Here is a 13,513-nt window from a genome sequence, read left to right as displayed (position 1 = left end):
CACTGAACAACATGTTGAGTTTCATCTTCATCCAGCCTTCACCTCACCACATCTCTAAGCTCCTGAGATCACCTATTAAAAATTATTTTTGTCTGTTCAGGGTTCTTGCAGAGTAATCAGATTGGTCTTCTTCTGGGTTCAGAGATCAGGTTTGGAAACCAGATTAACAATAGCTAGAACGCATCTGAAAATGGTCAACTTTTTCAACTTAAATAACTGGTGGGGGCAATCCTTTTGAAGGAAACTCTGTGTTAACTTAAGTATCTTTGCATCTATAGGAAATGGTTGGCTTAGGCAGATTTAGAATGCAATTGGCAAAGGAGTTTCTCAGCTTGACATTCACAAATAGATAAGTCCGTAAGAAAGAACTTGGGGAGATAGATAGGAAGTTAGACAAATGGGTTGATTTTGACAGCTGAATAAGTACAGAAGTTTGGGCACAAGGACAGTTGCATCAACTCACCTTAATACTTGAGGTGATTAACATCACTTATAGAATTACTCAGAGTTCCTAGATTTCTAGTAAAAGCTGCTGACCTCACAGTCAACATTTGCTGCCTTTGGCTTTCTTTATTCCATATTTAAGTCCTATTGTTAGTGTTTTTCTAGTGTGTGACAATCAATCCATTAAGAAATGTTCTGCCAGTCTGACCTGTAATTTTTGAGAGAGAAATGCAGTGCCAAATAATTACCTTTCAAATTCATTCCTTAGAGGAAGAAAAGGAAAAAAAGGTAATGCAAGAAAAGAAAGCTATTCCTGAAGTTAAAAAGAAAGGTAGGATATTTATGGTTTTAAAGTGTGACAAACCTGAACTTCAAAGGACTATGCCTACTGTAATTTCTTTAGATACAAAAACAAATCATCATTTATTTATTCATGTCTTAGAAGTGGAAAAGGAAAAGAAGCTAATTCATGAGAAGAAAACTATTCCTGCCACTGAAAAGAAAGGTAGGCTATTCGAGAAGTTTTGCAAAATATATAACAAACAATTGTATGAAGAGTGCTTAGTGTGTGCACAGCTTGATAGGGTGGATTCAAATAATCAAACAGCCTCTTTTAATTTGATTACAGTTAAGGCTGCTAACCTCCAGGTGAGGGCTGGAGTTCTCCCAGAATTACAAGCAATCTCCAGACAACAGAGATCAGTTCCTCAAAATAAAATACCTGCTTTGGAGAGTGGATTCTGAGGTCTCTCTCTTCCTCAGACTCCACCATCCCCAGGCTCTACCCTCCAGGAGTTTCTCAACCTTGAATTGATAACCTATGTGAAATAGCATTATTGATGAGGTTTGGAGGGTGCCATCTATATTCATTTTTAAAATGAGGTACTGTTCTCTTCATGGATGATATAGATCTATTGGTAATGAAGGGGGTTACATTTTGTGATTCAAGTTGCATATTCTTGACATTTTTATTGTTGGTATCAATTCTGATGAATGCTTTAATTGCTATTGATGGCTCCCTGGTATACTATATGGGCTGAGAAGCCCTTTTGGGGAGAGGCAGGATATAATTATTTTTTTAAAAAAGACTGGTTCACATGGAAGCTATTTGTGTAGATTGGAATATAAGGCAAAATGTACAGTTCTCGCCATGCTTCTGAAAACGTTAGGGTTGCCAGGTCCAACTCAAGAAATATCTGGAGACTTTGGGAGTGGAGCCAGGAGATCTTTTGGAGTGGAGTCAGGAGCAAGGTTACAACAAGCACAATTGAACTCCAAAGGGAGTTCTGGCCATCACATTTAAAAGGACTGTGTTCCTTTTATATGCCTTCCTTTCATTGGAAATAATGGAGGATGGGGGAACCTTATTTTGGGGCTCATAGAATTGGGACCCCCTAATCCAATCTTTTGGAAACTTGGGGGGGGGGGGGTTTGAGCAAAGGCACCAGATGCTATGCTGAAAATTTGGTTCCTCTACCTCAAAAAACAGCTCCCCCAGAGCACCAGAAACCCACAGATTGGTTCTCCATTATACCCTATAGGGACTGATCCCCATAGGGCAGGGGTGGCCAAACTTGCTTAACGTAAGAATCACAATGGCTGATTCCGCACTCACCTTGGTTCAGGACAGGCTTCTGTTTCCACGCGGAGCAAGCTGGCGATTTCGCACCAGTTGCTCTGCGCCACCATTTTGTGCATGGCAAACCCACAATTTGCTGCACCGCAGTGTAAACCTGAAAAAACAGGTTTACACTGCAGCAGGGCAAATAATGGGTTTGCCCAGTGCAAAATGGCATTGCAGAGCAACTGGTGCAAAATCGCCAGCTTGCTCCCTGTGGAAATGGAAGCCTGCCCCAGACCAAGGTGAGTGTGGAATCAGCTATAGAATAAATGTCAGATGTTTGAGAGCCCCAGGAATCAGCCATAGAATAAATGTCAGATGTTTGAGAGCTCCAGGACATCAATGTCAGGTGTTTGAGAGCTGCAAGGAAGGAAGGAAATAGATGGGAGAGGGAGGAGGGAGAGAGGTGGAAAGAAAGCAACTTTAACTGTGAATGCATTCTGCAAGATAGCGGTTGGCTTGGCTTGGGGAAGTGATTTAAAGAGAGAAATGTTGTCTCCAAGCCAGCCAATGGGGCAGTGGGGGCTTTGAGAGCCACACAATATGTGTGAAAGAACCACATGCAGCTCATGAGCTGCAGTTTGGTCACCCCTGCCACAGTGTATAATGGCGTGTCCAGCAGACACTTCCTCCCCCAACCCCCAGTTTCTGATAACCCTGAAGTGGGGGGAGGGCCTCCAAACTAGGGATCCGTGTCCCCATCTGGGAATTGGCAACCTTATGAAACAAAAGAGGCTTACTTGCAGTGGTGTGGTAAGTGCTATGGATTCATGTAGCATTCACAAAAGATTTACAAGTGAACCAGGCAACACATGGTTAGACTGAAAACAGCAGTCGTGGTTGGTTGTCATCTGGTCTTTCCTAAGGCCAAGTTCAGCCATTTATCCTGGCCAAAGGTCCTGCTTCAGGGGGGCAGTATCAGGTGGGCATGCTCCCTTATTAGCAGATCATATAGTTAAACAGAAATTGCATGGCTTGCTAAAGTCTGTGCACCCACATGAACTCTGCACTCAGTTAATTCATTTCAGCATGTTTCTTTCAGCCTGTGTTTCTTACAGTCCATCAAAGAGCATTCAAACAGCAGAGCACAGCAAGATAAGATGCAAGAGAGTGGGGATTTGACCTCTGGGCAAGTGTCAGACTTTGGTGGGCAGAAAGTGCCCAGGGCCATCTCCCTCTGCCCACCAATAGCCTCCAACTTACAGTATTCTTCCCATTCACCAGTTTGCATGCTCCACATCTGCCTGTGTATCCTTTCTCTGCTTACTCACAAGGCCTCCCTCTTAGCACACTCACAGCTGTGCAGTCTTTTCCTCCAATGATACCAAGCAATGTGTGACAAGGGGTGCTAGTGTTGCGACTGTCAAAAGTACCATTGCCACACCATGTTTTCAGCCTTGGGCCAGCAGTTCTGGGCAAGCACATGCAACCAGCAGTGTGGATGGCAAAGTGCTTCTACGTGGATGGGGAAAAGGTGCTCTGACAGGTGACAAGGCAGGTACATGGGCAGGAAGGTGACAACAGTGGACCCTGCTAGAAGCCTACCTTGGGATATGTTGATGCCAGCCCTGCTTCACCTTCATTCTTTAGGGTTTTATTTTTAAATATTCCTACCTCAGCGCAGCTTTATACATGAAGTATACTAAGATTTTTATTTGCTGCTTTAAAAGAGGAAGAATCGCATGAATTACGCCTCTGCATTACCATTGCCCTTCTGTAATTCCTTATGAAATGAAAGCAATTCATGTATTTTACTCCTTTCTTAGATGAAGAAAAGAAGGTAACTCATGAGAAAAAAGTCATTTCTGAAATTAAACAGAAAGGTGAGCTGTTTGATGGCATTTGCCACTAAGAGACATTAACTGCTTCCTAACTAAAAGTGGGAAGGGTGAGGCTCAGACAGAATCTTGTTTCTGGCAGCCCACAGTGGCTATGGTTGCCAGGCAGGAGACTCGGGCAATATGGGGAGCTAGCTGTCAGTGACAGAGTGATGTCACTTCTGTGAAATACCTGAAAGTTATGTCATACCTCTCTAGGAGTCACCCAGTGGTTCCTAAAGAGGATAGATATGAGTTCCATCTTTTTTCCTGGAAGTGACACCATGCCATCAGCACAACAATCATTTTAATTTTTTTTTCCTGCTGCCTCTCCAACTGGTGGCAGAAAATTAGTGCCATGGGTGGAGGATCCATTGCTTCCGCTGGCTCTCAGAAGCCCTGTTTTCAACTAATTGACAACTAATTAAATAACCAGTTTCTTAAATTCAAGGTTAGTTTTTTAAAAAAACTCATTAAAATCTAGTGCACAATCTTCTTTGCTTCAGTCCTGGGTGTAGTGAATGTAGGGCCTGTCAACATCATGCAAGCCCTTTGGCACCTGTGATGCCACTGCTGTCTCCCTAAGCCTTGCTTTACTGGTAGACTATTCTAAGTACAGCCTTAGGAATGTTCCATACTGAGTATGTACCTAGTAACTAGTTGTAGGAATGGAAAGTACGGTAATGCTTCCAACTCTCTGTTGGTAATTATAGGCTTACTTGTTTTCTTCTTAGTAACTGTTTGACTAACAATAACAACAGCAACAACAATAGTAATGTTCTTTCTAGTGGATGAAAGTAAGTGTTAATGTTAGTAGCTGAACAACAGTGGTTAAATAGCAATAATAGTTTAACTACCTCATTTGAACTATTGTTAATAAAATAGATGTAATTATCATTCTACTTGAACTACTTTCATTGCTGGGATTTGCTTATACTCTCTTTATAGGAAATGTCTGATGACTGCTTGGTGTGCAGGGTAGCTTCAAAAGACCATGTATCCCCATGCATGTGATGATTACTTTAAATAAGAGCCAGTTTGGTGTAGTGGTTAAGTGTGCAGACTCTTATCTGGGAGAACCGGGTTTGATTCCCCACTCCTCCACTTGCACCTGCTAGCATGGCCTTGGGTCAGCCATAGCTCTAGCAGATGTTGTCCTTGAAAGGGCAGCTGCTATGAGAGCCCTCTCCAGCCCCACCCACCTCACAGGGTGTCTGTTGTGGGGGAGGAAGGTAAAGGAGATTGTGAGCCGCTCTGAGACTCTTCGGAGTGGAGGGCGGGATATAAATCCAATATCTTCTTCTTCTTCTAAATTAGATGACACAGAGATTGGCCTACATGGAAGTGATGTCTATGAAATTTCTTGCAATATGCAGCTTTCAAATTTCACTCTGCTTTTTTTTTTTAAACCTGTATCAACTAAGAATGGCTTGAATAAATATGGTAAATATTAGATGTTTGTGTTATCAACTGCTATACACAAAAGGCACAAATATATAGTTTGTATATTTCTCAAGTTAAAGGTCCTGTTCCAGTGATGGAAGAGGTCCCTTTAATAACTTTCACAGTGCAGTTTGTGCATATCCCTATGTGTGATTCTGTTCCCCTTTTTGCAAAGGAAGAATTACTTGGATCGGAACGCTGCCCAGCTGGCTGCCTGCTACAATTCCTTATGATACAAAACCAGCTAACCATTTTGTATTCATGTCTCAGAAGCTAAAGAAGAAAAGAAGGTAATCCATGAGAAGAAACTTATTGCTGAAGAAGAAAAGAAGGTAATCCATGAGAAGAAACTTATTGCTGAAGAAGAAAAGAAGGTAGTCCATGAGAAGAAGCTTATTCCTGAAGAAGAAAAGAAGGTAATGCATGAGAAGAAAATTATTCCTGAAGAAGAAACGAAGGTAATCCACAAGAAGAAACATATTCCTGAAGAAGAAAAGAAGATAATCCATGAGAAGAAATTTATGCCTGAACTTAAAAAGAAAGGTAGGCTATTTGAAGGTTTTTGCTTTGAGAATTTGGATAAAGTGTAACGCACACTGTGTGCACAGCTTCTTTGGGTGGATTTCAGTGACCAAAGAGGCACACGATGATCACTTGAAGTTTTTAAGCATTTAGGTTGCTCTATAAAAAAGCCATTTATGTGTAGAGGCTTAGCTTGCAGAACTTCTCATTCCCTCTCTGCTTCCAAAACTGTAAGTTCATGAAGGCTAATCACAGTAGCTGCATTCAGACCGGCAGCTTGAGACAGCAGCCTCCTGGCTCAGAAAAAAGCCAGCACAGTTTGAAGCACCCGGGGGAACTCAGATGGTGTGCACCTGGCTGCCAGGAGAGAGACAGGTTGTGTGCGCCCCAGAAGAGCAGTAACACCACTTGTGTACCTGAGAGGTGTTTCTCTGGTGCACCCCAGTTGTTCTGATGGCCAGGAAGGTGACAGGGAAGTGCTTCAAAAATTTGAAGCAACAGTGGACAATGAAATAAGGGCAGGAGTGAGGTGGGGCCAGATGTGCACATGCCATTTTGTGCCATTTTGATCCAGATGTGGGGTCCCTGTGTCACCCCAAATTGCCTATTTTAACCTGGCCAGCTGGTAATAGAAGTGCAAGTCATGGATTGCCCTCCATATGGAACCACCATCTCAGAGCTTGTTTGAAAGCCTCAACCACATGATTGCTAATCTTTTCCAAGGCCAATTTTAGAATTGATCCAGGCAAGTGATTCTGTTCTGGTGATAAATGAATAGACAATGATGTTCCCTTTAACCCCTTTCCTGATGTAATATATTACAGATATCCATATGTTTGAATAGCCAAATGTGTGATTTTTGCTATGCTTTTTTAAAGCAAAAATTTAAATGATTGTGTCAGTCAACTGACTAATTCCTGATACAAACTGACAGACTTTGTATTTATGTTTCATAAGCAGAAGAGGAAAAGAAGGTAACCCATGAGAAGAAATTTGTGCCTGAACTTAAAAAGAAAGGTAGGCTATTTGAAGGTTTTACTTTAAGAATTTGGATAAAGTGTAATGCACACTGTGTGCACAGCTTCTTTGGGTGGGTTTCAGTGACCAAACAGGTACATGATGATCACTTGAAGTTTTTAAGCATCTAGGTTGCTCTATAAAGAAGCCATTTATGTGTAGAAGCTTAGCTTGCAGAACTTCTCATTCCCTTTCTGCTTCCAAAACTGTAAATTCATGAAGGCTAATCACAGTGGCTGCCTTCAGACCGGCAGCTTGAGACAGCAGCCTTCTGGCTCAGAAAAAAGCCAGCACAGTTTGAAGCACCTGGGGAACTCAGATGGTGCACAGGAGAGAGACAGGTTGTGTGTGCCCTGGAAGAGCAGTCATACCACTTGTGTACTTGGGAGGTGCTTCTCTGGTGCACCCCAGTTGTTCAGACAGTCAGGAAAGGTGACAGGGAAGTGCTTCAAAAATTTGAAGCAACAGAGAGGTGGTGGACAATGAAATAAGGGCAGGAGTGAGGTGGGGCCAGATGTACAGATGCAAAAGTGCCATTTTGATCCAGATGTGGGGTGCCTGTGTTACCCCAAATTGCCCATTTGAACCTGGCCAGTTGGTAACGTAAGTGCAAGTCATGGATTGCCCTCCATATGGAACCACCATCTCAGAGCTTGTTTGAAAGCCTCAACCACATGATTGCTAATCTTTTCCAAGGCCAATTTTAGAATTGATCCAGGCAAGTGATTCTGTTCTGGTGATAAATGAATAGACAATGATGTTCCCTTCAACCCCTTTCCTGATGTAACATGTTAAAGGTAAAGGTAGTTCCCTGTACAAGCACCAGTCATTTCCGACTCTGGGATGACATTGCATCACGATGTTTTCACAGCAGACTTTTTTTATAATAATAATAATAATAATAATAATAATAATAATAATAATAATAATAATAATAATAATAATAATAATAATAATAAATTTTTATTTATACCCTGCCCTCCCCGCCGAAGCAGGCTCAAAGCGGCTTACAGGACATGGTATAAACCATGTTATAACAATAACAGTTAAAATACAATTCATAGGTTAAATATATTAAATAAATAGTCTAAAACCAGTATAACTTAATAGTGCCACAATCTCAGTATGTACAAAGATGGCTTGATATTACTACCAGGTTCTGTTTTAGAAAGCTAGTTGGAAAAGGGCGGTTTTGCAAACCCTATGGAACTGATTGAGATCCCGTAGGGCCTGCACCTCCTCCGGTAGCTGGTTCCACCATTGGGGTTCCTGTATCGAGAAGACCTGCTCTCTAGTTTTTTTTTAATTTGGCCTCCTTTGGCCCAGGGATTTCCAGAAGATTTTGTGAACTAGATCGCAGTGCTCTCTGGGGAATATATGGGGAGAGGCAGTCCCTAAGGTAGGCAGGTCCTCGGCCATATAGGGCCGAGGGGTGGTTTGCAATTGCCTTCCTCAGTCATCTACACTTTCTCCCCAGCAAGCTGGGTACTCATGTTACCGACCTCGGAAGGATGGAGGGCTGAGTCAACCTTGAATGTTACAGATATCCATATGTTTGAATAGTCAAGCGTATGATTTTTGCCATGCTTTTTTAAGGCAAAAATTTAAATGATTGTGACAGTCAACTGACTATTGTAATTCCTGATACAAACTGACAGACTTTGTATTTATGTTTCATAAGCAGAAGAGGAAAAGAAGGTAATCCATGAGAAGAAAATAATTCCTGAAATTAAAAGGAAAGGTAAACTATTTGATGGCATTGAGTGGGTTTTTAAGAATATGAATTGTGTGGCTGACTGCCATTTGAATATTTTATAAGGCCCAGTTCACACATTTCCTGGGTCATTTATCCTGTTCCAGTCATGGAGGAACAGGTGGTCATGCCTTCTTTTATCAACTCCTCATATGCACAGGAGACCAAATTGGATTATTTTTGTCCCCTATTTTGATGGGGGGAATTGCATGATTTGGGCCTCAGCCCAGTCAGCTGTCTCCTGTAATTCCATAAGATATAAAGCCAATTTATCATCTTTGTATTCTTGTCTCAGAAGTGGGAGAGGAAAAGAAGGTAATCCATGAAAAGAAAATTATTCCTGGAATTAAAAAGAAAGGTAAGCTATTTAATAGGACTTGCCAGATTTTCAGTGACATGAATTGTATAGTAGATTGTCATTTGAATCCTTTAAAGGGTTCAGGTTCATATATATCTTGCGTCATTTATTCTGTTCTGGCTAATACACACACATACACACACGGCATCTAACAACTTAACTGCATACTATGATTCCTTAAAATACAAAACCAATTTGTCATTTTTTCTTGTTTAGAAATGGAAGAAGAAAAGACGTTAACCCATGAGAAGAAAATTATTCCTGAAATTAAAAAGAAAGGTAGACACTTTGAAAATTTGCTAATCTGTAACTGATTATAACTTGTATAGTGAATTCTGTCTATACAGATTATATTAGGATAGCTTCAAGTGGCCAAGGGACCATAAGAATACAATTTTACCTGATGACATAGGTTGTTTTCGCACTCACCTTCCGCCGGCGCAACCCCCCTCTTCACCGCGCAGGATCTGCGCGGATTTCACACTAAACGCTGCGGAGCAGCCAGAAAAGCGGAAGCTCCCGTCACAAAAGCCGCACAAACGCCAAACTGCTTTTTGGCGGTTTCAGTTTGAGCGGCTTTTGCGCCGGGAGCTTCCGGCTTTTCTGGCTGCTCCGCAGCGTTTAGTGCAAAATCCGCGCAGATCCTGCGCGGTGAAGAGGGGGGTCGCGCCGGCGGAAGGTGAGTGCGAAAACGACCATAGAGAATGGTCCACATGGAAGCCATTTGTGTATGGTCACTGTCCATATTGAACTTATAGGAGCACAATACACCTTTCTAAATACAGGTGTATTAATGGGCTTAGATGGGTAGAACTCTACTCAGGATTAGGGGTGTGTGCTCAGTATTCCAATTCCAGTTCCAAATACCTTTATTGGCATAGAAATAAAAAGTACAGCATAGCAAATTTACATGGAGTTTCAGCTGTAAAAACAAGTCAAACATCAAGAAGGGGACCTAGTCTTTTGCTCCCTGATTGTTATGGCAGCCAAAAGGTACTTTGCAACCAGGCTTGTGATATGGGAACATTGGTCAGATAGTAGAAAAAAAACTAACTTCGCTTCAGGTAATCCATAAAAATTAGAATAGGTTTGATTATGCAGTTCTGCATTTCCCCATAAAAATCACAATGAAGTAAGACATGCGCGACCGTTTCAAGGTGCTTCCATTACATGGACAGACTCTATCCTGATAAGGATTGTTGGCAAACCTCCCAGACAATACCACTGAGGGTAGAACATTGAGTCTTGCTAACATAAAAGAGCGGCGTAACTGGGGTGAAGTAATCTGGGAATGGTAGGCAGCAGTCAGCCCATGACCTGGGAAGATACCAAATGCTAAAGGGGAACAAGTTTTATGTCCAGAAGAACAAAGGGACTGTTTCTCAATATCTAAGATCCTCTGTTTCAGGATTCTGAATGCCTGCATTTAACTTAGCATACAGAGGTTGTCCAGGGGTACGCCTATGGAATGTATTTTCTACTGGATCTGACTATACCAAGTGGAAACGAAGGAATCTGCTAACATCATATGGATATAACTAGCAGGGTCTGCCCTAAAGTGTAGGTGTAGCCAAAACCTTATAGTTAGTAGCCATGCCCTGGTCTCAATCAAATGGGTTCTAGTCTCTAGGCACATTGCAATATAGCTGACACAGTTGGGGACTCCTAAAATACGGCATAAAAATGCTGCCTAAATTTGCTCAAGTTGGAAATTGAGGGTGCAAACCCAAATGGGGATCCCATTTAACAACTGAAAAACTTTTAGCATTAAAAACACAAATAGCAGCTGGGACAAATTGGTTGCCGTTCTTGTAAAAAAAAAGCTAACCAAGCTGAATAAATACTTGAAAAATACCCAATCAGTATTTTTTGGGTATTTATTCAGCCGAATTAGATTCGAGAATCTGATTCAGCTACTGAAATAACTGTGCTTGAATTATGTAGCTTTTACTCAGGGGCAGCTAGAAGGCATTTAAAGTTTCTGAACTCACTGAGTCATGCCACCGCCACAGCATGACTAAGTGAGTGAACTCAGAAGGCATGTAAAGTTCTGAACTCCATTATACCCTATGGGGATGATCTCCATAGGGTATAATGGAGCTGAATAAATTCAGGTTTCCTGAATATTTACCCAAATCCCAATACAATATGATATTGGGATTCTGGAATATTTTTTTGGTCCAATAGACCTGAATTGGGGGGGGGGGGATGCTTTTTTTTGCACACTCCTACTAAGGATTGTGCTGTAATATTAATCCTTGAATTCTAATTCAAGTGTAAATGAAACAAATGTCTAAATCAGTTCCTGAGTTTCCAGTATAGTCAATTAAAAAAACACCTTTAAATTATTAGTTGCAATAATAGTGTGCTAAGTGTTAGCAGTTCATGTAGTTAGCTTCAGTTCATAAACAGCTGTATAAATCAACCAATGTTTGGGATTAAATCAGCAGTCACATGAATGGCTGTCATCAGGCTCAATCTACAGTACAATCCTTTGAAGTGTTTTCCAGACTCATTGAAATGAATGAATTTAGGCTGGAGTAACTGTTTTTAGGATTGCCCTGTTAGACATTTAACCAAGGCAACAGAAAGTGGAAAGGCATCCTCCATTAGTGATACTCATAGTGTAATATGAGAATGGTGTGATTTTTCTCCCTTTCTTTGATTGGAGGCAATTGCATAACTTGGTCATCTGTACAACTGGCTGCCTATTATAGTTCCTTAAGTACAGAGTCAATTGATCATCTTCATATTTATATCTCAAAAGTGGAAGAGAAGAAAGCAGCCCATGAGAAGAAATTTATTCCTGAAATTAAAAAGAAAGGTAGGCTATTTGAAATGTTTTGCTAGCTATTTACTTGTAGGGTTTATATAATGAATACTTGCTATGGGGGCAGTTTCTTAGGGAAATTCTAATGGGCAATTGGTGACATGATGGCCACTTTAAATCTGATTACATGTAGGCAGCTGTACAAGGAAGCCAGAGTGTAGAATGCCTTTCCCTGTGCATTTTCCTTCTTACCATGCTTCCTAAAACCTATTTAAGGATAGTTCCAATAATTGTGTAAGTATTGGAGGTTTAGAGGTCTTTTTTTGAACAGGAATGCAGTTCCAGCTGGCTTCGCATCAGGGGTGTGGCCTAATATGCAAATGAGTTCCTGCTGGGTTTTTCCTACAAGAAAGTTCTGTGTAAAACAATGGAGATGTCATTGTGGGTGTGGCCTAATATGCAAATGAGTTCCTACTGTTCTCCCCCCCCCTACAAAAAAAGCCCTGTTTATCTATCATAAGCTAGAAGACTGTTAGTTAACTTATAAGCAGAGGTAAGCAATGAATTAGATTGAATTCCAGCTAGAGCATTTCTTTGTGGTTACTCTTGCGGTCATGGTAGGCAAAGTACAAGTACTTCTCCACTGCCATTGTGCATGTACAAATATGTAAAGAAGAGCTGTTCCAGTCAGTCACAGGGCTTTCCCAATCATCCCTGATAATGTAAATTCAGACTACTAATCAAAAGCATTCTGTGACTTGCTAGTCTTTTCATGCTTATGTTAGCCGGGAATTAGACATCACAAATCTGGCAGATCATTATCATTGCACAATTATGTGGATGAGCTGAAGTTACTGACTTATGAGAACTGGACAAATTGCTTGGTGGTAGTGCATGATACCCAGAGCTGCCAAGCTTCCTGGAGAAGAAAAAAGCTGTATCCTTTTAATAGGATGTAATTTACCAGGTGATTTTATAGAACTTCCATGCCATGAAAAGATTCCATTGCCATTTTCACACAGTACAGCTCTGTTGATGGGATAGGAAATTTTTCTCCAAGCCTTTTGGCAACCTGAATGCTACCACCACAATGCTTCACCATCATCCATTTCCTATGGTTGCTATTAACATCTAGCAAAAAAAAAAATCTAGATGTAGAAAAAATGCTTTCTGAGCCTGAACTATTTAAATAACTATCAGTCAGGGACAAATGTCCACTTTCTGTCTGACTATGTGATGGCAGTTCAACTTCTGGTTTTCTTGGATGGGATTGATTATGTTAACCCATTTCAATCAATCCTCAAGTTTGCCTTTAGAATGAAAACTGTTTTAGGCATTTTGATGGACAATATTTTCCAGGGGAGAGATTGGGGAGGGGGGAGGGAATACATCCTAGTTATTTGTTCTATTTGATATTATTCTTTAATACCTCATGGGATATTGGTCTTAAGGTGCTCTGTATCCCCTATGAGTATTGTAGCCTGCAGAATATAATTTTAATAAACAGCTATTCACAGATACATGTTCCATATAAAATAACCAACAGTTGCTGAAATCATATGGTTTATTTTAATCTTTCCTAAGGCCAAGCTGAGGCATTTAGGCAGCCCAAAGATTTTACCTTGTTGCTGGAATAAACATACTTCTTTAACCACTCTCATTATGCCATTTTTGGTTGATGCTTATATAAAAGCCAGACTGCATGATTTTTGCACAAAGCCAATTTATCATCATGTTTATATTCATATCTCATAAGTGAAGGAGGAAA

The 13,513-nt window shown here is 40.9% G+C and overlaps 1 protein-coding gene across 1 annotated transcript in view; it reads left to right on the top strand.

Annotated features, from left to right (window-relative positions):
• Positions 1-13,513, top strand: part of LOC132570393 (golgin subfamily A member 6-like protein 22) — a 162,680-nt gene that overhangs the window by 9,610 nt on the left and 139,557 nt on the right. Inside the window, exons 3-10 of the mRNA XM_060237008.1 lie at positions 713-775; positions 887-949; positions 3,832-3,888; positions 5,596-5,868; positions 8,546-8,605; positions 8,913-8,975; positions 9,192-9,254; positions 11,743-11,799. Of these exons, the coding sequence (XP_060092991.1) occupies positions 713-775; positions 887-949; positions 3,832-3,888; positions 5,596-5,868; positions 8,546-8,605; positions 8,913-8,975; positions 9,192-9,254; positions 11,743-11,799 (699 nt within the window). The remainder of the gene's footprint in view (positions 1-712; positions 776-886; positions 950-3,831; positions 3,889-5,595; positions 5,869-8,545; positions 8,606-8,912; positions 8,976-9,191; positions 9,255-11,742; positions 11,800-13,513) is intronic.

Source organism: Heteronotia binoei, chromosome 1 (assembly GCF_032191835.1).
Source record: "Heteronotia binoei isolate CCM8104 ecotype False Entrance Well chromosome 1, APGP_CSIRO_Hbin_v1, whole genome shotgun sequence".
Taxonomy (NCBI): Eukaryota; Metazoa; Chordata; class Lepidosauria; order Squamata; family Gekkonidae; genus Heteronotia; species Heteronotia binoei.
Note: the sequence above shows the minus strand (reverse complement) of the source record. Positions and strands in the feature narration are given on the sequence as shown.